General features: G+C 34.9%; 1 protein-coding gene across 1 annotated transcript in view; it reads left to right on the top strand.

Moving 5' to 3' along the window:
- Vps50 (vacuolar protein sorting 50) overlaps nucleotides 1-27,959 on the top strand; it is a 664,618-nt gene that overhangs the window by 625,759 nt on the left and 10,900 nt on the right. Inside the window, exon 25 of the mRNA XM_090411754.1 lies at nucleotides 27,575-27,764. Within this exon, the coding sequence (XP_090267880.1) occupies nucleotides 27,575-27,764 (190 nt within the window). The remainder of the gene's footprint in view (nucleotides 1-27,574; nucleotides 27,765-27,959) is intronic.

Here is a 27,959-nt window from a genome sequence, read left to right as displayed (position 1 = left end):
AATTTATTTGTGTCATTGATGTACTCAGCCTGTCTGAGCATTATTGGTGTCAGTGAAACATGGTAGACAAAAGATGATGTCCTTAGAGGAATAGAGAGGTATAGCATATTTCATCAGAATAGCAATGGTAATCAGAATAAGGGAAAGAGGGTTGAATATTAATTTTTATAAGTGATGAACTTTGTCCTTTCATGGTAGAGAATTGTAAGGAAATAGCACTGATGACTTTGAGAGCGAGGTAGAAGTGCACAGGACAGGATATTTCATGAGATGCTCCTATTGGTTTAAGAACATAGATATGTAGGAAATGTTTAGGCAAATTGGTTTGACAAGTGTGCAACAAGTAATCATTGTGGCAGATTTCAACTATATCAATATAAACTGGGCAGAAGAAGCAGAATATAAATTTAAGGAAACTAAATTTCTTAACACTTCCAGAACAGATGGTAACATTTTGGATTTGGTCATTGCATCATCATAGGATCTGATTTTGAATGAAGTGTCATCCTTGTCCCCATTTAGTGAGAGTGACCATATAGTCTTCACTGAGAGGATGAATAGGCATGTGGAAGTGTCAAGGAATATGTAGAATCATAAGATAGATAATTATAATAGACTTGGAAATCAACCTAGATCAACACCAGGAAGTGAAAAATTTGAAGAGAGAGAGAGAGATCAGTAGTGCATGGAACCTAGTTAAAAAATGCAGCATTGGCAGATTATATACCTCAAATGAAAAAAGATAAAGCTGTTTGGAGTAAAGTAGATGAGTAGGAAAATCAAACAGGAATTGCAGATGAAAAAGAGATTATAGAAAACTTGTAAAAAGAGATGGAGAGTAGTTGCTTAAAGACTATAAGTCTCATTCTAAGAAAATAAATAGTAAGTATAGAAGACAAACTAGAATAAGAGAGGAGACGCCACTGTGAGCCAAAAAAAATTCAAACAGGTACTTTTGTTGTGTGGCCAGTAGAAGGAGGAGGAGGAGTTATTGTAAATGAGCGATCTTGTTAAATGAAGATAAGAATCAAATGATCAGGAGAGGACAAGACATCTATTAGTGTCATGTAAACCAAGTAAACCTTGAGTGCTCCAACTTTATTTTACTAGTATGCTTTTAGGCCACTTTACCCAATATTTGAGACAGGACTTCAGTATGAATCAGTCAATATTTTGTTTTATATTGTGTGGCCTTTGTAGTTTTGTTCATGTTAGTTATTTTATTTTAGTTATGATTAAAATGTCTCCTGTTTGGAGTGTTAATTTGTTTGTATAGTTATATTGGTTATCTATACTAGAGGAATTATAAAGATTATCTAAACTTTATATATCTTTGTGTTTTACAAATATAATTTACTTTATCTATAGTGGCTCTTACCATATATTCATATACATTATTTAATCAAGTAATGTATTTTTTTTTTTTTTTTGCTTATTTTGGAGAGCCCCTGAGATGTTTCCTCAGGAAATGATTTTTTCAAGGCATTAGGCAATTTCTCAGGGTTTTAGAAATCCTGATATGTTTCCTAATGGCAATACAAAATAACTTGGACTTATGTATACAAGCTGGATCAGAAACAGGTATTCCTTCTTCTCATTTTTGAAACAGATATAAATCCAAATCTTCATAAGATGATTTTTTTTATGTTCTTTCATATGTTATTGCCTACACTTCTATCACAATCTCTTGAGAATTCCTCCTGCTTACTTTCGTTTTGGTTTTCATGTTGTTTTACAAAAAGATTGAAATGAAGGGCTGCAAGCTTTGTTATAGATCTCCCCTCTTTCAAAGTTTTCAGTGCATTGAAGCCTTTGTTTTATAATGAAAACAATATCTCCTGTGGTGTGCACTCTGAATCTTAAAAATCACAAGAAATTCTGTTGCTAAATTACTGTTCTAAGAAATACACTGACTGGTCCTGAATAGCTAGCTATACACAGATTGAGAAACATACTCTTCTCACACACTTCCCATCTGTTTGATGGCAAGCATGCCATCAGATGAGTCACATAGAGACATCCTCTTTTATGAACCAGAACTTTTGTGTATATTTATAGTACATAATTTTTGTGAAGTGTTATTATGAAGCCCCTGTAATATTGGGGATTTTTCTAATTTATTGATGTTTCCCTAGATTCTTCTTCTTATTGTGCTATCTTCTATCGAAGGTCAGCGACCATCTTGGCAAACAAACTGTGCTCTTGTGCTAATCTGAGCAGTTGTGCACTGCTCTTTCCTGTCCACATCTTGATGTTGTCAAACCATGATACTCTTTTTCTTCCTCTAGTTCCTTTGCCATCAATTCTTCTTAGCAAAATAGTTTGTAGAAGTTGGTATTTGCTGTTTCTCATGATGTGGCCAAGATATGATGTTTTTCATTTCTTGATTATTTGTACAAGATGTTTAGCTTTGCCAATGGATTTTAAGATATCTTCATTAGTAATTTTTTCTGTCCATGATATCTTTAGCATTCTTCTGTATAGCCACATCTCAAAGGCTTCGATTTTCTTGATGGTTGTCACCTTCAATGTACATGTTTCAACTCCATAGAGCAGAATAGACCACACGTAGCATTTCAGCATTCGGCATCTGACTTCCATGTTTAGGTCTTTATTGCAGAATAGTGTTCTCATTTTCATGAAGGACTGCCATGCAACTTCAATCCTGACTTTATATCTATTTCTGGATCCCACCGTTCATTAAGCCAGCAACCAAGATATTTATATCTTGACACTTGATCAATATTTTTCCCATTGAGTGTCAGTTTCATTGATGAGGCTGGATGTTTGCTGATGATCATGTATTTTGTCTTGTGGATGTTTATGTTTATTCCCATTCTTTGGCTTTCTATGTATACTCTGTCAGTGAGTTTTTGGAGATCCATAATGTTATCTGCAATTAGCACGGTGTCTTCTGCATATCGTAGGTTGTTAACAATCTTTCCATTTATTGTGATTCCCTCTGGACATTCTTCCAATGCTTTTTTAAAGATTACCTCTGTGTATATGTTGAACAGGAGTGGTGAGAGCACACATCCTTGTCTCACTCCTCTTTTGAACGGTATCTGACTGATTCCAATACAGATTTGTTATTAGTCTTATGTCTTGTTCGTTGTTGAAGGACTTCTATTAAGTTAGTGTGTCTGACTTTGTTGAATGCTTTTTCAAAATCTATGAAACACATAAAGACAGATTTCTGTTTTTCTATACATTTTTGTATCAATATTTGGGTACAGAAAAGGGCCTAGATTCCCTAGATTAATTGGTGCATATTTTATTATAAGTAGATTTATTGCATTTAGTAATATAATTTTAATAATAGTTTTAGTAATAATATTCCGGGCACACTCCGAGACAAAACAGAGATGTGGCCAGTCACCATGGAAGAGACAGGAACCTCACCACATAACCTTCCATAGTAAACCATGACGGATTTAAGCAATAGAGACAAGGTTGGACCCTCTGCAACGTTTGTCTCTTGGAAACATTACAGGGAAGAAGAGAAAGAAACTAGAGAGTGTAAGACAGATACTTGGGCATATGAAAATAGCATATGAAGAAGATACCTTAAACCGTTCGGGGAGGGTATCTCCTGATCCTTCATGTCTGAAAACCAAGAATCTTCTCTTAAGGCTTGCAACTTGGAATGTGAGGACCTTATATGAAGCTAGGAATTTAGATAACCTTATACAAAACTTGAAGCAATGAAAATCGACATTTGACTTCACTGATACAATTGCATGTATCAGTGAAGTCAAATGAACTAATAGTGGAAAAATAAACAGAAAGAGTCATTCAATTATATACTCATCTGGAGACAATCATAGGAATGGAATAGCATTTGTACTAAAAATAAGATTTCCCAATCCTTACTTGGATTTTGGCCCATAAGTGATAGAGTAATTGCATCAAAAATTGCAGATCAACCTTTTAATATTTTTATTGTCCAAATATATGCACCTACTTCTGATTATCCAGATGAAGATGTAGAATGTTTCTATGAAGGCATTCAAAATGCACTTAACAACGCTAAATCAGATGACATAACAATCACTGTGGGAGATAAATGCTAAAGTAGGCTCAGAAAAGATCCTGCATGGAAAACCAGGCCTGGGACATAGAAATCCAAGAGGAGAAAGATTAATACAGTTCTGTGAAGAAAATAATCTGGTAATAACAAATACTTTATTTAGCCAGCCTCCTAGAAGACTTTACACATGGAAATGTCCCAGAGACAGCTGTAGGAACCAGATCGACTATATAATGATTAAAAAAAGATTCCAGAATAACATCTTACAAGCCAAAACATACCCAGGGGGCTGATATTGGATCAGACCACAACCCTGTAGTCATTAAAACAGCAATAAAATTAAAGAAAACAATGAAACCTATACACATAGAAAAATATTATTATTATTATTTCCCAAGACCTCATGGAGTCAAAGACTTATCTGGAAGGTCCTTTCATGACACACACATCTCATCATACCGTGTCTTAAACACACTCAAACTCCTTGCAGTCACCACACTCTCAGGCAAGGCATTCCAATCATTCACAACTCTGCACGAAAAAACCTGCCTCTCACTCCCCTACTCGCACCCTCTTTATACAGTTTCCAGGGATGACCTCTGGTTCTCCCCTGATCTCCCACTATTCTCTGTAGAACTTCTCCACCATTGATCTTATAACAACCCCTTACCAACTTGTAGGTCTCTATCATATCTCCCCTCTTCCTCCTGTCCACCAGACTCTGCAAATTACATCTTCTCAATCTTTCCTCATACTCAACATTCCAGAGGTCAGAAACTACCTTACTCAGTCACCTTTGGACCCTTTCCAACACCTCTTCATCCTTCTGAAAACACGGTGACCAAATCTGGGCACAATATTCCATGTGTGGCCTAATCAAAGCCTTATACAACGGAACAAGAATCTCCCTACTTCTACACGTCAGTGTCCTCTGCATCATTCCCAGAAGTCATTGTGTTGTCTTCACAATTTTGGCAATGTGTCCCCTAAATTTTAGATCCTTATCCACTATCACCCCCAGATCTCTTATTTCCTCTACCTCCAACAATATATTCTCACCAAGCATAAATTCTGCATCCCATTTTTGTTTTCCAAATTTTAAAACCTTACATTTTGCAACATTGAACTCACATCCCCATTTGCTTGCCCAATCACTCAATTTATTCAAGTCTTCTTGCAAAGCCACAACATCTTCACTACTCTTTATGGTTCGTCCCAACTTTGCATCATCTGCAAACAATTGAATATCTCCATCCAAATCTTCACCAATGTCATTAATATACAAGTTAAATAGTAATGGCCCTAAAACAGACCCCCGAGGCACTCCACTAGTGACTTTCCTTTTCCTGGATATCGCACCCCCATACACAACTTGTTGATACCTATCAGATAGCCAGTCTCCAATCCAATCGACTAATCTAATATCCAACCCCATCAGCTCTAGTTTGACTGTCAACTTATCATGAGGTACTCTATGAAAAGCCTTTGCAAAATCCAAGTATATTACTGTGTATCCTTCTCCTCTGTCCAAGGAAGCAGTCACTTTATTGTAATAAGTAAGTAGATTACTAAAACATAACCTCCCTTTAGCAAATCCATGCTGTCCATCAAAGATTATACCAACGTTGTTAACCCAACTCTGGATGAAGTGGCACAATCTTGCCCTCCTTCCACTCTTTAGGAACGTGACCAAGTGCAAGATTCATATTAAAAAAATATGTCAAGGCAGTTGCCAACTCTCTGGCACATTCCTTCAGAATACGCGGTGATATATTATCAAGTCCCACAGCCTTATTTACATCTAGTTTACTCTACTCCCCAAAACACCTCTTGCTCACTTACAGTCAGTCTCTCCTCCCCATCATCAACTGCTCTCAATCTCTCCATGAAGTCACATTCACAAGATTGAAAGATCTTTATGAACTGCTCATTAAGTATCTCCACCACACATTCTGCAACAGCTGTCTTTATACCATTTCCTCCAATCAATGTCATCCTTCCATAATCATTCTTTCTTTTGCTGGCTACATATCAAAAGAACTCCCTAGGATTCTTTTTGGCTTCATTAGCTAACTGCTGTTCATACCTCTCTTTAGCTACTGTCACCAACCAAGTCACTCTCCTTGCCTGGTCTTTGTAGACCTCATGAAATTGGTTACTTCCACTTCTCTTATGCTGCCTCCACAATGTCCTTTTTCTCTGTATCGCATGCTTAATCTCTTTATTCATCCATCTCACACCTACCTTATTTAACCTTCTCACCCTTGGAATACATTTAGACATTGCATCTACTAAATAGTTTTTGAAAATCCCCCAAGCTGCATTGATCTCTTTTCCAGCTAACTCCTCATTCCATGCTACACCCGCAAGCTGTCTCCTGAGCTCTTCATAATCACCCCCCTTGTAGTTCCACATATACCCTTTCACTATCATTCTTCTCACTTTCACTCTCATTTATCTTTCTTTATTTCCGTACTTTCGGACTAACATGCGTCGAACTTTCGCTATCATTCTTCTCACTTTTACTCTCATTCATCTTGCTTTGTTTCAGTCCAACAGTTGCGTCCAACTTTCGCCACCGTTCATTCTTTTTTCACTATCATTTATTCTTTTGATTTTTTTCACTTGTGATTTCTGCGTCATGCCATTTCTTCTTTCATTCGTTCCCTCAATTTCATTTCTTTCTGCCACTCTCGCCTCACTTTTGTCCCTTTTAACATCCATTACGGTTTTCAAATTGCTCTTTTTCTTTTTTCCTGATTTTTTAACATTTTTTCGCCTCTCTTTCTCACCATCCTTCTGTTTCAAACGTGCACTCACGACACAATCGTTACTAACACTTTCTGTCATCAATTTCATATTTGCATTCATCAGTTCCTCATTCAGGTCACACTTTGCACACACCCTTCTTCCATCCACGCTAAACATCCACAAATCATTTATGTAATCGAAGGAATACATATAACAGACCTCACACTTAACGAAACGACTGAAATCTAAATTAAAATCATGGAATGACAATGCCGCTGCCATTTTTTTTTTCCTACAGGTTACTAGATCTAATAATAACGATTTTGTAAGAAGTTTAGGCAAGAAAAATCCTGCACACTAATAATACCAGTAGCGCACAATGTTTACATCCGCTCTTACTCAAATAATTACGCATATATAATTAATTATTCCTAGAATAACTTATCTGAATCAGGAGCTCTTCTTAGGTACGTCCACACCGCTTGGCTCACTCAATATGATCTTGACTCCCTTAAAAATCAAGAAATACAAGATAAATTTTTAAAGGAACTGGCACAATCCACTACTGTTAACTATATATAATAAATAACGGAAAAACTCACGTAGACATATTATTTAATGGTATAATTTTCGCCCGTGTGTCACAGGCATCTTCAGTACAATTAGGCATAAAAATCAAACATTAACTGACAATTCCAAAAAGCGCCACCTAAGTAGCTGGTGTAAGATAACTAAAAAGGTCAATAACTTTCCTAAAAAAAAAAAAAAAAAAAAATATTTAATACAATAAAAAGTTAGGAAAGATTAGCTGATTTGTAAAGTACTATCTCCCATAAAGGGGATAGACGTAAGCCGTCGGATCTGTTTAAGTTAGGAGAATGAAGTAGAGTTTCACATGCTTCTTTATAAAGGCGTTCCATGAGAAACTGACTTTTGTGAAGAACTCTTGTCTTTTTCCAATGAACTCTGTGTCTAGTGAAGATGGCATGTTCTGCAAGTCCAGACTTTTCAGGTTTAAAGTATTCAATATAAGATTGGTGTTCTTCTAGCCGAATGGAGGCAGATCTTCCCGTTTGTCCGAAATAACATAATCCACAAGAGCACGGAATCTGGTAGACACCTGGATGATTAAGATGTGGAAGCTTGTCCTTTGGAGAAGAGAGAAAGGTGGAGATTTTTTTAAACGGTCGAAAGGCAACAAAAATATTCAGTGGTTTTAAAATTTTTGCTATACGTTCACTGATGCCTTGTATATAAGGGATGGTAATGCGCGTTATTTCCTCTGTGTTTGAAGAGGGAGACATATTAAATCTACTCAAAGTTCTTTTAATGAAGTAATTCTTATAGCCATTAGATAGAAAGGAAGAAGTTATATATCGTATTTCTTTCTGTAAAAGATCGTCTGTAGAACAAAAGGAATCAAAATTTTATATAAGTATCAGTTCTTCAACTAGAAGAACTGATACTTATATAAAAAATACTTTGGATTTTAAAAATAAAATTTCAGATCTTCATTTGGACGTTTCTGATATCATGATCAGTTTAGATGTTGTTTCTTTATTTACAAATGTGCCTCTTTCGGAAAGTATTGAATTACTACAACAGGAATTTCCTTCAGACATTGTAAACTTATTTGATTTTGTAATAAATTCTGGTTATTTTTCTTTTAAAAATAAGTTGTATCAACAAATTGAAGGAACAGCAATGGGTAATCCTCTCTCTCCTGCTATCTCCAATTTCTTTATGGAACATTTTGAACAACGTATCTTTGACAATATTTCTCCCAGACCTACTCATTGGTTCAGATATGTCGATGACATTTTTGCTGTATGGAATGGCTCTTCTGATGAACTTCAACAATTTCTCAATAAGTTAAACGCATTTCATCCTAGGATCAAGTTTACCCTAGAAGTAGAATCAAATAAGCAGTTAGCCTTTTTAGATCTTCTAATTCTTTGCCAACCAGATGGTAACCTACATTTCTCTGTTTATAGAAAGAAGACTCATACAGGCCATTATATCCATACGGAATCTCATCACCATCCCAGTCAAAAGGCAGGAACTATTAAAACACTGGTTCATCGGGCCCACTCCTTTTGTTCTACAGACGATCTTTTACAGAAAGAAATACGATATATAACTTCTTCCTTTCTATCTAATGGCTATAAGAATTACTTCATTAAAAGAACTTTGAGTAGATTTAATATGTCTCCCTCTTCAAACACAGAGGAAATAACGCGCATTACCATCCCTTATATACAAGGCATCAGTGAACGTATAGCAAAAATTTTAAAACCACTGAATATTTTTGTTGCCTTTCGACCGTTTAAAAAAATCTCCACCTTTCTCGCTTCTCCAAAGGACAAGCTTCCACATCTTAATCATCCAGGTGTCTACCAGATTCCGTGCTCTTGTGGATTATGTTATTTCGGACAAACGGGAAGATCTGCCTCCATTCGGCTAGAAGAACACCAATCTTATATTGAATACTTTAAACCTGAAAAGTCTGGACTTGCAGAACATGCCATCTTCACTAGACACAGAGTTCATTGGAAAAAGACAAGAGTTCTTCACAAAAGTCAGTTTCTCATGGAACGCCTTTATAAAGAAGCATGTGAAACTCTACTTCATTCTCCTAACTTAAACAGATCCGACGGCTTACGTCTATCCCCTTTATGGGAGATAGTACTTTACAAATCAGCTAATCTTTCCTAACTTTTTATTGTATTAAATATTTTTTTTTTTTTTTTTAGGAAAGTTATTGACCTTTTTAGTTATCTTACACCAGCTACTTAGGTGGCGCTTTTTGGAATTGTCAGTTAATGTTTGATTTTTGTGCCTAATTGTACTGAAGATGCCTGTGACACACGGGCGAAAATTATACCATTAAATAATATTTCTACGTGAGGTTTTCCGTTATTTATTATATATAGTTATGTCTACTCACGGTTTACCTCTTTTAAAACTTACTACTGTTAACTTTCCTGATTCCACCATTCTCCCTAAAGATGAGATTGAGGATAGATGGCAGAAATTTAAAGAGGACATAAAAAATTTAGTAAAACAGTCAATTGCCAAATTTGAGAAGAAGATGAGTAAACCTTAGATGAATGATAAGATACTGAAAATGGTGGAGGAAAGAAAGAAACACAAAAATGTCCTGAATACAAGAACTTAAACAAGGAGATAAAGAAACAATGTAGGATTGCAATAAAACTATGGCTCAACAACAAATGCAAGGAAATTGAACTTTTGGACAAAAAGCACAAAACCAGAGAACTTCATTAAAAAGTTAGGGAACGGATATGCAAATCTTGCAAAAGAGTAGGCTCTCATTGCATTGAAGATATCAATGGAAACATCCTAATGGAGAAAAACAAAATAAGGGATAGATGGGTAGAGTATTCAAAGGAACTCTACAATCATGATAGAATAGATAAGCCATTGCAAGAAGATTTGGAGAGGCCTACTATACTTACCTGGGAAATAACAAATGCCATTAGGAAATTGAAACCAGGAAAAGTTCCAGGAATGGATGGAATTATGGCAGAATATCTCATCATCATCATCATCATCATCAAATTCCTTGAAAAATTTACATCATTACTAACTTCCTATCTACAATTTTCCTCCAAATCAGTCTGTTACTTGTCAAGACTCCAACATTATCAGATCTTGTATTTCTATTGTGTAAGGCCCTTTTTGCCGTATAAATCCACCTATATGTTGGTCTTCCTCTGGGTCATTTTCCTACCAATCTGGCAGAGAACGCTTGTTTTGCTAATATTTCCTCGCTCATTCTGTTTAAGTGGCCATACCATCTGAGATTAGCTCTGCTAAACCATTTCTGGATGCTGACAATGTCAAGTTCTTTCCTAATATCCTCGTTTTTAATATGATATTGCCATTGATGTCCATAATCTTTCTCAGGACTCTCATATCTGCGGTCTCTAGTCTTTGGTCAAGTGTTTAATTTCTGACCCAGCTCTAAGATCCATAAGTTAAAACTGGTTAGAACACTGTCTTGTTGTACACTAATTTAGTGTTCCAACTAATTTCTCTCTTATTCCATATGAATTTATTCAGTTGACTTCCTACCATACCATACCATACCAACTTTGTTGATTCTGTTGTCTATTTCCATATTTAATTTACCATCTTCACTAAAAATCATGCCTAAGTAGTTGAAATGTGTAACTTGTTCCACAGGTTCCCCATTCACAATACAGTTGAAATTTTCAATGCTTCTGCTTATTTTCATTGTCTTTGTCTTGTTATTGCTGACCTTCATACCATATCTATTACAACAGCTACTCGATTTAGTCAGGGAATCCTGCAGACTTGTAGCAGATTTATTTAGTAGTATAACATCATGTGCATAAAGCAAAGAGCTGACATTAAAATCTCCAATTTTGATATCAGGTTTAATACCACTTTCCTTCATAATATGATCCATATAGATAATGAATAACAGAGGGTATAATGTACATCCTTGTCTCACACCAGATTTAACATTAAATCATCTTCCTGTACTTCCTTCAATCCTAACTGATGATTTACAACTCAAATAAAGACTAAGTATTGCTTGATATAATGCTTCATTGACACCTTATAACTGTAGCGTACTGAATAGCTTCTCTCTTGTCACCTTGTCATATGACTTTTCCAGATTGACAAAACTTAAATACAGATCTTTGTTATATTCCCATGATTTCTCAACACTTTGTCGTAAAGTGAAGATCTGATCCTGACAGTCTCTATTTGGCCTGAATCCAGCTTGTTCTACACCCAGATTTTCTTCCACAATTCTTCTCAACCATTTCTCAAGTATACTTGCATAAGTCTTACCAGGAACACTTAGTAGGGAAATACTTCTGTAATTTTCACATTGTTTTATTTCCCTTTTTATATATGGGTACCATGAGAGCTTTACTCCAATCATCTGGAATTCATCACTCTGTCCAGGCCTTCTGAACTATGCAGTGCAACCACTGTAAGACTTTTATACCTCCATACTTGAGCATTTCTGGTCAGCAACAGAAGTAGATGAAATATCATCTACTCTTGCTGCCTTTCCACATTTCAAGCCTTTGATGGCTTTTTTTTCTAATTCAAGTATGGATATGTATTCCTGACTGTATGCTTCTTGAGTGTTTTTTACTTCTGTGCTATCACTGCGTGTTTCATTTAGCAATTTTTCAAAGTAATTACTCCATACTTCAAGGATATCTTTTTCTCCAATTTTCCTGTCACCTTTATCATCTCTAATTCCTTTTACAACACTCTTTCCTCCATTTCTGAGCTTCTTCAACAATCTCCAGAATATCTTGCTGCCTTCTTGATATTTATTTTCTATGTTCTTAACAAAGTCTTCCCATGACTTTTGTGTTTAGCTAGTTTTACACAGTGTTTAGCTTTCTTACATTTGTCTCTGTATTCTCTAAGAGCACAACTGACTTATTTGCCAGGAACTATTGATATGCTTGCTTCTTCTTTTCTTTCACTGCCTCTTTAACTTCCTGTAACCACCATGGAGTCCTGATTTTCCTATCCTTACAGACAACCTCACCACATGCCTCTCTGGCTGAAAATCAGTCAGGATTTTCTTCAAGGCTTGCCACTGAATCTCCAAGTTTTGGTTGCTGTTCTCAAACTCTTTCATTTTTTCTTGAATGATGTTTGTGTATTTTAGTCTACAGTTCACATCTGAGAGCTGCTCAATTTTTATTCATTTTAAAACTTTTTTACATGTTCTTCTTTTCAAAATGAAATTTAATTATATCCTGCTCAAAACTAAATAGTGATCACTTCCAATTTCAGATCATCTGTACACTCTGGTGTTCTGCACAAAGGAGAAAACATCACTATCAACAATAGCATAGTCAATGAGACTTTTCTTATTTCTTGCCTCTTCTCTCCATGTGAATTTGTGCACATTTTTATGTTGGAACATGGTGTTAATAATAACCAGTCCACGTTCTGAGCAGAAATCCAACAGGTATTTGCCATTATTATTAGCTTGCTCTTTTCTCCAAATTTTCCCATTATATTTTTGTGTGTCTGACAATCATTTCCTACTCTGCTATTTAGATCCCCAACAAGAATCAACTTCTCCTTTTTCATTGTTCTTCCACTTCTACTTTAGTAGCGACTTCTGTGGGACCATAGGCACAAATAAGTCTCATTGTCCAGTTTCCAATTCTGATATTTACCCATATCACTCTACTCGAGACTGCCTGCCATTCAAGAAGATCAGCTTCGTATTTAGTGTTGAATACTATGGCTACTCCTTCTTTTCCTTGATTGTCATTGCCTGAATATAACATTTTGTGTTTATTGCTCAGAAAGATCTCACCAGTTTTTGTCTTTTTTGTTTCAGTCACCCCTATTATGTCAATCTGGTACTTATCTAATTCCTCAATTCTTCGGTTAACTGGGCGATGCCCTAGCCGGCATGAAATTTTGTCATGTTGTACCATCATTTATGTTTTGGTTTAACCCAATAAGAATACAGTTTGGTCGGCCAAATCCCAAATTACCAGCCCATCCTCGTTCGTTCATTATCCAGGTAGATACCTAACAGGGTGCACCTGAGAAAGTGAGGATTTGACATTAGGTCAGAAGGCCTACGGTTCTCTGCATTCCTTTAAAGGCTATGTAGAAGTCTCCTCTCAGTTATACAGCTTTGACCCTTAAACACCCCTGGCAGAATATCTAAATGCTTTAAATGATAAGGCTGTAAGATCACTGACTAACACATGTAACAAAATATACGAAACTGGACACCTGCCAAAAGATTTCAAGCACTCGACATTCTTACCAATATCTAAAAAATCGAAGACAATCAAATGTGAAATTTACAGAACAATCAGACTGATCAGTCAGATAGCAAAAGTTATGTTTTATATCATTCTAGAAAGAAAAAACATAAAATCAAATTTGAAATGAATGAAACACAATCTGGTTTTCAGGAAAATAAAGGAACTAGAGAAGGATTCTTCAACATTAGAACTATTATAGAAAGATATCTGGAGAAATAGAAAGAAGTCTACTTATTTTTTATTGACTACACAAAGGCCTTTGACAATATACATGAACAACTAATCGAATGCATCAGAAAATTAGGAGGAGACGGTAAAGATATTAAGTTACTGATAAAGCTGTATTGGGAGCAAACTGCCTATATAAAAATATCAGGAGAAACCTCGTAAAGACTTTCCAGTAAAGAAGGGTGTCCAACAAGTCTGTGTTCTTTCTCCTATATTGTTTAACCTCTATACTGAAAATATCTTCCAGCAATTAGAAGAATTTAAGGAGTCAGTATAGGAGGCAGAAATATAAACAACTTAAGATATGTAGACGATATAGTACTGCTACTGAAAATAAAAAATAGATCTTCAAAATCTACTAGAAGAGATGCTGAAACTAAGTGAAAAATATGGACTTAATTTCAACTTCAAAAAAACCAAAAGAGGAAATACTTTCGATCAAGTAGAGAGTTATATATATATTTGGGTCAACTAATTACAAAGAATGGAAAGTGTGATAAGGAAATATTAAGAAGAATAGAAATTGCTAGATCAATCTTCATTAGCATGAAAACATTCTGACCTCAAGGGAAATTCACGCAAAAACAAGAATTAGGCTGTCCAAGTACTACGTATGGTCAACACTGCTATATGGAGCAGAAACCTGCTCCATATAAACAACTAGTAGTTGTTTATATGGAGCAGAAACTGAGATGTGGATCCTCAGAAGAATTCTTAGAGTCCCATGGACTACCAAAAAAACTAATTTAGAAATATTAGAGATGATTGGAGAAGATAGGACTCTGTTGAAAACCATTAAGAAATGGAAAACCACCTACCTTGGTCACATACTAAGGCATGAATCCCTACAAAAAAATACTTCTAGAAGGAATGATACTCGGAAAAAGAAGAAGAGGAAGACAAATAACAGATTCGATGAGAAATATTAAGGACTGGACCTTTTTGTCCTATGAAGAATGTAAAAGAGAAACACAAAACCATACATGGTGGAAGCTCATGGTAGTCAACTTCCTGGAAGGAGAAGACATCTGACAAGGACAATATAATTTTAGAAATATTGTTAGTTTTTGATAGTCCTAAAATTGGCACCAAAAACTGGTAAAAACAAAGTAGTGAAAGCAAAAGTTAATATAGGTGCCAATGAAGAGAACTTTTGTCTTGCTGAATAGAAGCATTGATGTTGATAATGTAAGCAGAGATAATTCGACATTTGAAATATCCCAATAAAACAAATTTTTAAGCAATTGAAAAAAGTCAAGAAACATTTAATGAAACAAGAAGAGGCTGGAAGTTGGTAACAGCAATAATAATAATAACAACAAGGCAAGTCAATTAGAATATAAGAAAAAAATAATTAACATGGTACAATGATTTAATCATGAAATTAACTCTTGCTGACAGATTCACTACTTAGCATTCCAGGGGCCAATAAAGATGTGACAAATGTAATAGAGAAACAGAAAAGAAAAGAAATGTGTAGTGCTTGTTGAAACTAATGATTTAAGTAGTGACAAATATGCTGTGTGAGAGAATATGAAAGGATTTTTGGAAGAAGGAGGAAAGAAAGAAAAGCGAGAGAGTGAAAATTGTTGGTTTATTACTAAAATACAACAGTACTGAGCTAAGAAGAAGAAGGGCTATGATATCAAATGCTTCAATGCACAGACCATGTAGAAGAAGTGAGTGTGAATTTTTGGATATGTGGTATAACTTTGATGGTAGAAAAAACTTGTATAAGCGGGATCACTTGAACAAGATTATCATTGGAAGAATGGTGAAAGTGTGGGTGTGTTTGTGTGTGTAAGTTTAGCTATGGTATAGAAATGTAATAATGATATGAATGTCCTTTGAGCATGGTTATATATCTGGTGGAAGATAGCAATGTATGCTTTGGGTTCAGACTGTTTGAGTATCTGGGGAGGATAAACAGAAAGTTGTTTAACTGGCCCAAGCAGACTGTATAGATGTAAGTTTAAGAAAAAGCCAGGTTGTAAAGTGTTATGTCTATACACAAATGTCAGGAGCATAAGGAAAACAAAAGGGTTGAGTTTGTTGCTTTGGAGAATATGTCTTGGCCTAAGATTGTTGATATTAGTGAGGCCCAAGTATCAGAGTCAGATGCTGTAAAGGGAATCATGTGTAAAGTAAAGGTTATAATATTTTTAGGAAGGACAGAACAGATTGGGGAGGGGGGTATTACTAATTATATCTGATGATTTGAGTCGATTTTGGGCAAAAATGCATGAAGGCAATAATATCAATAATGCCCTGTGTAACAGTAAGTTTGAGACTGTTGATGTGAAGTGAAAGCTAATCAAATGAAATTATATGTGAGATGTTGCAACAGATCTAATAATTCAGTTGCTGGATATGATGAAATGCAGTACCAAATTACCCTGAAATCATTATGGTTGATTTAAATTATTGAAACATTGATTGGAAAAAACTCATGATAAGAATGAAGGAGAATTTATTGAGCTATTGTGAGACAACTTTCTCAAGCATCATATGAAAGAGGGAACCCTGGATCATAGAAGGTTAGATTTTATCATACCATCAGAAAGGGTCTTCAGTTAAGAATGTGACTTGTTTGCCACCATTTGGTGACCAGGATCATGCCTTACTGACCAGGGAAGTGGCCAACTATATGGATGTTCCAATAAGGACAGGTTACCTGCTGAACTACAATTCTGTAATTTATAACAAACTCAGTAGAATACTATCTTTGGTCCCATGTATCAATTACTCAATGGGAAAGATTTAAGCAATGCATGGGATGCTTTGAAAAGGTGCTTGAATGAGGCAGTACATGAATGTGTCCCTAAAGTTCAAAGAACAGATAGGTAGGAATGAAATGTATGTGCAACCTTATTAAGCAACAGAGCTATAAGAAGAAGATGATGTGGAAGGAATTTTGTGAGAATAAAAGTGAGAGGAGTTGTGAAATATATAAAGCATGGGCCATAAGAATTATGAGTAATGTACAGAAAACTAAATCAAAGTATGAAAACAAACTGATTGTGCAGGCTGAAGGCAATCAAAAGAATTTTATCATTATGCTGCAAGTAAAAGAAAGAATAACTTCTTGCAAAAAATAAATTCTGGAATAAATGCAGAGAGCAAAGAAGGCAGCCATGCTAGCCTCATTTTTTAATGTTGATCAGATCTGATAGGAAATAATTTACTAGGAGGCAGACATTTGTATTATTATGAACACTTGTATTAACAGGCTCCTTTAATGATAGATAGACTTTTGCCCATCCTAATGTGCTGGAGGATGTGGAACAGAAAGGGATTCTAGACACTATCAAATGCTTGAAGAGCCACTAAGAGTACCAGTCAATGCTTTTTTTAAATCAACTCCACATACAAAAGATCTCAAGATCTATTAGCACAGCACTGCCTTGTATGTGCAAGTAATTAGAAAGAAGATAGAAATCTGTAAATGTATCTCATTCTGGCTTTGAGCCTTTTGTCCATTGTATGAATAGGATCTTGTAGTTGGTGTAAGATAAAGAAATAGTCCTCTAACTGTTGACTGAGGTATAATCTCTATTAAGTATTGGAATGAGAACATTATGGCTGTCTATAAAATTAGTTGGAATGTGATCTGTAGAGAGAAAGGAATTAAAGACTATAACTAGAATTGGAAGTTCCATCCCTAGAATATCTGGTCCTGGGACTTTTGTTATCTGCCATTCGACCTTTATCGTGGTATCGTCAGTGGGAGCTGTAATTTGGAAGACACTTAGTCAATGAAGAAGTTGTCTGTTTTCCATATACAGGTAGAAGAATAGTGTATCACCATATTACTAAAATACTATGGATCAGAGATAGCTCTAGAAAGTTTTTCCACTTATTTACAAACCAAATTGTACTAGACAAGAAATTATATTTGTGTTTTAATACTTTACTTAAATGCAAGCAAAATTTGCATGTTAAGTATCTTCCGGACCATTATTAGGATTATATGCCACCCCTTGTTAAGCACTGTTTTTTCCACTCTTAAATTCAATAAAGTATGTAAAATTAAGAACACAAAATGGTGTTTTTATGGTTGATTATGTTGGCCCAGAGTACCTTCATGACAAGAAAAGGCCACTTGTATATAGCAGCTGTTGGGGGGGGGGGGGGGGTAGCAAAGACTTTCTACAACTATCTCTTGTAGAGGATGTTGAAATTTTTTTCACTTGGTTTATACTATAAATTAAAGATGCCAAGAAATTATATTTTTGATGGGACACTGCATACTCTATGGGAGGAGCTATACTAGAGGAAGTAGGGGAGACAAGAGATCTGGGGTTGATGATTGATAGAAACCTGAAATTTAGGGGACATATTGCAAAGGTGGTGAAGGTAACACAGAGGATTGCTACAATAATGAGGACATTGACCTGCAGATAAAAGAATTATCATTCCATTGTATAAGACTCTGATCAGACCACACTTAGACTATTGTTCTCAGATTTATTACCAGGATCCTAAAACCTTGTCGATGTCCTTAGTTATACGCAAATTAGAAGGGAAAAAAAAAAAAAAAATAAGTTTTCACAAATGTGTACTGACTGTGTGGTGACTGCTGCTGAGACGCAACCATAAGCAATAACCAATAAAGCAATCACCTTATCGTGCGTTTTATTGTTTTATATTTAAGAATTTGAATTATAGGAACGGTTTTGTTATATTTATATTTTGTTTATTTTAGTTGTAAGTATAGTTGTTAAAAACTGATTATTAATTAAGTGATAAAAATTACTAATTTAGCATAAATAAAAGAATCGTCGACAAATAAAATTGTGTCTCACGTGAAACTCCCAAAAAAAGTGCTGTCCCATGCGGACTGCCCCTCTGTGCCCCCCCCAGTTATGCCACTGGTTATGTGACATAAGGAATATGTTTTCTATCTTAATAAACACTAAGGACTGTTGCTGATTAACTCCAAACTCTCATTATATAAAGAAAGTTATGTAATTACTTTATTTGTAAACCACTGTATTACTCTTTTCTTGCAAAAGGATACAAATAAAATATAATGTCATGCAAAATGTAATATGCACTTCAATCCAAGCAAATATAGTAATTCATCATTCCTGTAATAACTTCTGCATGCATTTAGCTCATTTTTTTCATTTAACCATACCTGAAAGTTTCATTTGTTATATTTTATTAACAATAAAAAATTAATGAATCTATCATTCTTTGATTCCAACACAGTTTCTACCTTTATTTATGGAGATATAGGGAAAGGCAGTTGAGCAAGTCACTTCAAGAGGCTCATGCTTGAAGGTGCTATATTCTATGCTGCTAAACTTCATGGGACACATGTACATAACAAACAACATATTTTTATTGAAAATTAATAATGAATTCTTCTCACCTTTATAATAACATAACTGCTTAAACACAGCATACAAGATTTTTACTCATTTCTAGTAGAAAGTTGATTTAACTTACTTCACTAGTAAGTTTTGATGAGAGGACTCTCTTAGCATGCCCTGATTCTGTGTTTTAGTTTTCATCCCATAGATGTTTTGCTTGCTGAGTGCAGGTCAGGCTCTATGCTAGCCACTGCAATATTCTGTTGTTATTCTCTTCAAATCACATGTTTATGGTTATGGATTTTCCACATAGAGCACATTAAAGGTGTAAGGGCTAGTTCCACAGAATTCACATTACATGGCAACCACAATCATCCAGAACATCACTATATGATCTAGCAGGCATGATTCTATGCATTGTAGCCAATGGATTAGATTCAGTGGTCATAGTAACTTGAATCATAATTTATGCCACAATAAGCAAACCACATCATTACATTGTTTTCCATATTTCATTGTGAGGTCCATACTTGAGATTAAAGTATTTTCCAAATCATTTGCCATACCAAACACATCCACTAGGCTGTAAAAGCGTAAGTAGCATGACATGGCACTCTATAAGATAGACTACCATCTTCCATTCCAAAAGTTGAAAGAACTTGGTGTTCTTCCAAGTTTTGTGTATCCTCTTCCATGTCATTTAGGTATCTATTCATTGTTGCTAACCCATGCTTCTGATTATAAATGCATGTGTAAAAATTTGAATTCATTAAAATTGAATTACTCTGGTGTATATGTCACTTATTGTACAGTTTAATGGAATGAATACAGCACATATAAATAATTAAACACAAGTTTAATCATCTCTATATCATCTCAGCCACTGAGACATTGTCAGATTGCAATATTAAAATTGCAAAAGCACACACAAAAATGCATAAAACAATGAGTGGAAAAATTAGACTGAAAGCCTAAGGTCTTATGAGGGGGTGTCCTCTATGGGTGCTGGTGGCCATCCTTAGCTGTTTTAAATATGTTGCTGATTCTTTAAAAAAAAAAAAAAAAAGAAGGGGTGGGGGATCTTTCAAGTTTGTATTTTCTGTAATGAAGCATAGTAGTTTTCTTCCATTTGATTCTGTGCAAAGTATCAAGATATCCAAGGCATGGTCACATAGGCTCAACGAGTGTTTACAGAATTCCTTGTTCTTGCAACTTATCACATTCTGGTCATACTGGGAGATTTGCTAACATCAGCCTAAAAGAACATAAGAAACAAGAACAAGGAACTTTTGTAAACACCTGGAACAGAGAGAGAGAGAGGAGGTAGAGGATCCTTTGGAGAGCAGATGAGGGCAGCCAGTTTCAGGTGAGGTTTGAATGCAGCACAGAGATTATATTTTTTTAGTGTTCTGGCTATTTTTTCTGAGGTGCACCTGATATCAGGTAATCCCTGAAGTAATGTTGTTTTTTATACTGTACTTGTTCACACGTGTCTCAGCTTGTCTAAACATGAATTTTTAAAAATTTATAAGTACTGCTTAGCTGAGGTGGCCTCATTCTAAGCAATTCCACCTTGCAAGAACATCATACATAAATTATTGTTTAAATAACCCTTTATTGCTATGCAGGTTACTTAAGAGAACATCATGCTTTATGAGTTCAAAAAAGGCAACAATGCTGCTAACACTATAAAAAATGTCTAAGAAGTGTATGGAGATAATGTTTTGAATGCGAAAGTGCCAGCAATGGTTTCAAAAATTTTGACAAGGGGACTTTAGCTTGAAAGACCCCCTTGCTCTGGGTGCCCTGTCTCTCTCGATAATGGTATGCTGGAAGCCATTATTGCAAGAAATGCCAATGCAACTGTTGAATATTTAGCAGAAGATCTTAATTCATCGTGATTGATCATCCACCACTATTTGCAAGAACTTGGAATAGTGTCTAAGCTCAGCAAGTGGGGTTCCTCACAAATTGACAAACAACAATCGAAGAGTGTGTCACATCTGCACTGCTGTTCATTCTGGAGAGATTCAATCTCCGTTTTTGAGTCATGTATTTACTGGTGTTGAAAAGTGGATACAAGAATGTTAAGTGCCAAAAGCAATGGATTCGTTCAGGGGGAAATGGCTAAACCTCAGCCAAAACAAGATCTTCAGCCTCAGAAGGTTTTGTTAATTGTTTGGTGGGATGTGGCTGGTATTATACACTTTGAACTCTTGCCACAAAACTAAATAATCATCACAGCTGAATTATGCTGTGAACAACCTGATCAATTGAATGAAAAACTGAAAGAAAAGAGGTGTTCTCTGGTCATTCGAAAGGGTGTTGTTTTTCACCATGATAACGCACGCCCTCTTAGTGCAAGAATCACCTGCACCAAGATTGAAGAACTCAGCTGGGAAAAGCATCCACATCCTCCATATTCTCCTGATCTTGCACCTTCAAATTACCACTTATTATGAAGTTTACAATAGATGTGAGAGCACTGCATAGTTTATCGAATAAATTGAATTGAGTGTATTGTGTCATCAAAGCTGCAGGTAGGAGTGATTGAGAATATGTCATTTATGTATAGGAGATCGTGGGTGGGTGATATATAACAGAGCCCTAAGATATTCCTGTGTTGCTGGCAAAGAAATGGAACCTTTCACCAAGACATGCAGCGAGCAATCCATTTTCCAAAGGAAGACTTTCAGGTCTTGATTCTAAACACAAGCAAAAGCCTGGAAATGGCAAGAGTAACAGCATGTTTCTCCAAACTTTCCATGTCACATGTCAAGTAATGGCTAAGAGGTTAACTGTGGACATAGATTGGCTGCATCCATACTGGTAGGCTTCTAGATAATTGAGAAACTACTTAGTGTTAATGACTTTATGTATTATTTTGGAGAGGAATGAAATGCTCGCAACTGGTTGGTGGTTAGACAGCATCCTTTTATTGCCCTTTTTGAAATAGGTTGGATATATGCTTGTTCCATGTATTTGGATAAGTGCCAGTTGAGTATGGAAGGTTGTAGAGATGATAAAGGACAGGTGGTAGCTCTGGAATGCAACATAACATTTATATATAGTTGGAGAGACCATTGAGACCAGAAGATTTTTTGGTGACCAAGTTGTTTAGTATTCTTCTGATGTCTTTTTGCCAAAAAAAAAAACACAGGAGGTGTATGATATTTAGTTTCTGGTATGGTAGGAGGCAATTTGCCTGGATAATCTATGCAGAGTTAGTGGAAAAGAGTAATTCGAGGAGGTTATCTTTGGATGGTGTAACAGTGAAGCCATCTGCATGTGAATTGAAGCACAGGTGAACAAAAGTTGTTTCTGCAAGGGACTAGAAGGCACATCTTTCTTTTGAACTTGATTTTAATTTTCTGCTAATCTTTATGAAGCTAGATTTGGATTTGCTCAGGTTGTTTTGCTTTTATTGTGTGCTTCAGCATATGCTGAGTATGAAGCTGGAATTGTTACATGCTACCTGCAGTAACTTTTGTTTCTTTGACTTCTTTGATACAACTTCTATTGAACCCAATCCATGAAAAGTGGATGAAAATTTTAGGTAAATGGGGAATGAAGGCCTTCATGCCAGCAAGGATAGTTTCTGTGACTTGCTCAGGTCAGAAGCAAGTCACAGAAACTGGTGGGATCTTCAGACAGTCAGACCATGGAAAGGAAGAGTAGAATATGTATAAATAAATATATAAATAAAAATAAGTGTAAAATAAAATAATGAGGTCTTTCATTCATAAACTTTAAGCTTCATTTTCCACTATAATGAAGAACTTTTACCATGGCCAATCGTGATATGAACTTCAGGTAGAATTATTTATTTGCATTGCCCCTCCCCCAACCATAGAAACTGTGGCACTGATGCCACAGTTTCCATGGCTGCTAATGTTTGCAGCAGTTGACGCTATACATATCATGTGTAAGCCAGGATAAACTTTTCCTTGTATAATTGCTAGACTCATGTTGTTGGACAAGAATTGTAATCAACATTAGCATAGTATATGTGCTGAAGCAGCATCTCTTGCAATGAATTGCCATTGATGTGCATTATTGATCTATATTTTGTTAAAATTGATATTTCTAGTATCATTGATATTGCTAGAATCTCCTATTTCCTCATCCAAATATTATGGGGATGCCTAACAATGCTTCACAATATAACTGACATTACAAGAAAATAAATTATTTATTTATTAAACTTATTGATATTTGCTGAATTTTCAGCCAAAAAGAACTTCATGCACTTGAAGAGAATTATTCTTGTAGAAAGGCTTATATGCTGGTTAAACGTGATTATTAAATACTTAAGGAATTGACAGCGTATACTAGAAATATAAATTAAATCAAACTTTAATATGTACTTTCCAATATTTCAGCAACGTCACGTTGCCATCTTCATGGGAACTTAAGATAAAGATGTGCATGCAAGTACTACACAACAGCAAATAAGAAACGAAGCGAAGAAGCTACCGTTTTCCTAAAGTCCTGATGGTGCCACTCTGCTTGGCTATATTAGGTGTTCTTGGCCTTTGGGCTGAAGTTCTTTGGGCTAGATTTGCAGAATCTCCTATTTCCTCATCCAAATACTATGGGGGTTCCTAACAGTGCTTCACAATATAACCGATATTAGAAGAAAAGAAATAATTTATTTATTAAACTTATTGATATTTGCTGAATTTTCAGCCAAAAAGGAACTTCATGCACTACAAGAGAATTAGCTGATTCTTAGGAAAACAGATGAAGGTTGCTAGTTGGATGTATGGTCTGAAGATAGTATGGAGATTATTTGAAGAGAAGTTTAGCTATCATTTCTGATGTACCTTGAATATAGAATATTCAAGGTACATCAGCCAGGACTATGTCATTTGAACAAATAGTTGTGTGCATTAGTATTTTGAGATTGCTTGTGTAAGTACCTTTCAGTATGTTGGTTTCCTGTAAACCAATATACTGAAAAAAAAAGGATAATGAACCATTTGGTAATCACATAACTAGTGCCTAGGAAGGAGAGACAGTGTTAAGTTTTTTCCCCTTGTAATAAAGTGTATATTGAATGTGGCTGGGCCATTGGGCCAAATAGCAAACACATCATCAATGTAGCATAACCACACTGTTGGTATATATGCACCTGTGTTGAGAGCCTAATTTTCTAGAAAGTTCATGTAGAAATTGGCTAGAGAGAAAACCCTTAGCAGTTCCACCTAGTTTTTGTATTTTACTTATTAGCTGTTTATATTTTACCTTTCCATGAAAAATATCCTGAATAAATGGGAATTTGAATAATTCAAATATGTTAGAAGGGAAGTGTGACTTAACAAGGTCTTGAGTTGCTGTCAGTGGTGCGTTGGGAAACAGAGAAGTAATATCAAAGCTGACCATGGTGTCTGAATATTTCAGATTAAGAGTTTTTATTTAGGTTGTAAAGTCAATAGAATTTTTTTTATAAATGAAAGAGAATTGCTTGTAAAAAAACAAAGTATGGAGGGGAGATTTTGCTAGTTGTTTGACAAGTTTGGTAGGGCTGTTTATGCTTTCAACTGTTGAATGATGGGGGAATAGCTATTGGATTTGGGAATTTTTGAGATCCCATATATATGAAGAAGTTTGACATGATAGCATTTAAATTTATTGGTAATTTCTTTAGACCAAGATGTAACTTTTCATAATAATTTATACACTTTTTTTCCTTTTAAGATTTAGTGGAATCTGATCTGTGCATATGGATTTGACCTATGATTTGGTATGTGGAGGAGTCTTTTAGAAGATTGTTCTTTTTTGGGATACTCTGTTTGATTCATTATGACAGTAGCATTTCCCTTGACTATTATTTTTATGTTTTTTTTTTTTGTTTGTTTGTTGAATCAGACAATTCAATAGTTATATTCCCAAGTTCAAAGAAGCATCAGTGTCTGCAAGTAGATGTGCTTTGCATTATGGGATACTAAGGCAAGTGATGAGAAGTTATACCACCTTTGCCACTAGTTGCCCCCATCCTGAAAATACTTCAGGCACAAACTTTGTTTGCTTACACTTGGATAAAGGATTAAACCAAATATGTAACTGGAAGCATCAGTAATGGTACATTGTTCACCTCAGTACAGTAAAAACCATGGCTTCATCCTAAACCAATAATGATTCTGTTAATATTGGTTGGTTAATAGAATCTTGGAACAGAAATTTAGCAGATGATTGTCATTATTATTTGCATATTCTTTTTCTCATTTTCTGAAACATTTCTATATGTCTGGAATACATATGCTGTTCTGCTGTTTATGTCTCCAACAAGAGCCAACTTTTCTTTTTCTTTATCTCAAAAAAAATTATGCTTCTTCTGTACTATGTATGCCAGTGGCACAAATAAGTTTCATTGTTCAGTTTCCTGTTTTGAAATTAAGTTTCATTGTTCAGTTTCCTGTTTTGAAATTAAGTTTCATTGTTCAGTTTCCTGTTTTGAAATCCACTCTACTTGATTTCATTCGAAGTTTAACTTCATGTTTAGTGTTCACCAGAATATCTAATCCTCCTTTCCCTGATCCCTATTCCCAGAAAAAAAAATCGTCCTTTAATAATTAATTAGAATTATTTCACTGCTTTTGTTAGTCTCATAAGCACCAGTTACATTACCATGGTATGTCTGTAATTATTCTTCTAGTTCCACCTCTTTTATGTTGATGCTTTGTTAGTTGATACTGCCTCTCAGTAGCTAACTTTTCACTGTTTACCCCACATATTGATGCGCCATCAGCATCCAGATGGATATCTGTAATGGAACACTCCACAGAAAGTTGAGAATTTTACAATGGATCAATAACCCTAGTTTGCTTTCCACATTCCTCACAGGCCATGCAGGAATCGCTTCCCAGTTATCTAGCCTGACCTTAAGTGATATTATGATCATGTATACTAAATGACAATATATAATGTGAATGAGAATATAATAATAATAATAAATGATAATAAAAATTATCATATGCAGTAATGAACAAAAACTTTATCACTGATGGATATCATTAGAACAATAACTATTTTAGATGTATATTGAAAAAAAAAATTAGCAGCTTTGGTTGAGTGTATGAAAGAAATGAGTACATTGCCATGAGAAACACCGAGTCCTCTCTGTAAGAACTGTGACTAGTAGTTGGTTCACAGTTTCCATACCTAATGATTGTTCATACTTTATTTTTGCTGCATAATGATGAACACAATTATTCCAAAACTGTGGTCGAAATACTTGAGTGATATTTATTATTAATTTACTCAGCAGAAAGACGAAAAATTTGAAGAGCTTTAAAAGAACATTAAAAATAATAATAAAAGAGCATAAGGATGCCTTTTCAAAGAATCACTAGAAAAGTTTTCAATATCATTAAAGAAATACAAAAGGTGTTCAAGTACCATGATTAATTAAGTGGCGAAAATGTTACAGTAAGCAAATTTTGTGATTCGTGAAACTCGCTTAGTGAAGTAATTGGATCCACTTTTTTTTTTCCTAATAATGTTATTTAAATTTATTCTTTCTGTTGCTATTATAAAAATATATATAGATGATATTTGAATAAATAATATGCAAAAAAAAATTATATGTTTATCATAACTTTCTGTTTTCAAGAAAATATGTATGTAAAAATGAACACGAACTGTAAATTAACTAAAATATGAAGTATAAAAAAAATTTGAGAGCTAATCAAAATTTAAATGAAAAAATATCTTTTTTGGAAATTAATTTAATAATTTTTTGCATTTATTTTGTTTATTTCCCATCATCTGGCAGCCCTGTTCAACAGGTCAAACATGAGTTTTTTTAAAACCACTTCAGATTCCAGCAAGCAATGATGTGGTCTCACACAGGGCGATTTACTACAGTATCTTTGATATAGGATAGTCATGCAACTGTATTTAATATCTGAATTCTTGATGAGAATTCTTCCTGAAAGACCTACTGTAACTTAGATTGAATACTCATAACTTATTTTAATGGTATTAATAACATCAAATGCACTAAATTATAAAATGAATTTATTAACTATTCCCAATTAACCATTCCAATATGGATCATTATTTGAAGGATGATATGACAGATATTTAAGGTGTTTGAGATATTTACCAGATGAACACTTTCTCAAAACATACATCTCAATGTAAACATATACTTTGTTTACATTGAGATTTTGTAATATCCCAGACACCTCCCTTCTATCGTTATTCTTACATTGGTCCCTGTAGGATTGCAAAGCTAAAATTGATTTAAAAAGGGATCTACTTCATAAAAAGTTTGGGAATTGTTAGATATTTTAATCCAGCTGTCTACATTAAATAGAATATCAGCAAGGAATACTAATCAAGAGCTATTTTAAAACATACGGGTGTTTTTTGTTTGTTTGTTTGTTTGTTTTAAAAAAACTTTTTTTATATTTTTTTAGGTTTTCTCAAGCTAAGAAATGCACAAATGAAGGAAGAGCTCTAATGCAGTTAGATTATCAGCAATTCCTTAGTAAAGTGGAGAGATTAATGGATATGAAGCCTGTACCAGACAGGGAATTGGTAGAAGGCTATATTAAAGCTTATTATCTATTAGAATCAACTCTGGAACAGTGGATTCGTTCACATAGGGTAAATTAAAGTTATATCCTCAATATTATTATTATTATCAACAGGCCTCCATGCAACAAGGGACTCATCGTGGTCCTACTCTCTCTCTCTCACACACACACACACAGCTCATTGTACTTCAACTTAAATGCATTCACTATCCCTGCACTCACCACACTCAGGCAATGCATTCCAATTACCCACCACTCTCCATGC

Source organism: Typopeltis vanoorti, chromosome 22, assembly GCF_054136105.1.
Source record: "Typopeltis vanoorti isolate ZY-2024b chromosome 22, IOZ_Tvanoo_1.0, whole genome shotgun sequence".
Taxonomy (NCBI): domain Eukaryota; kingdom Metazoa; phylum Arthropoda; class Arachnida; order Uropygi; family Thelyphonidae; genus Typopeltis; species Typopeltis vanoorti.
This window is presented reverse-complemented; position numbering and strand designations above follow the sequence as displayed.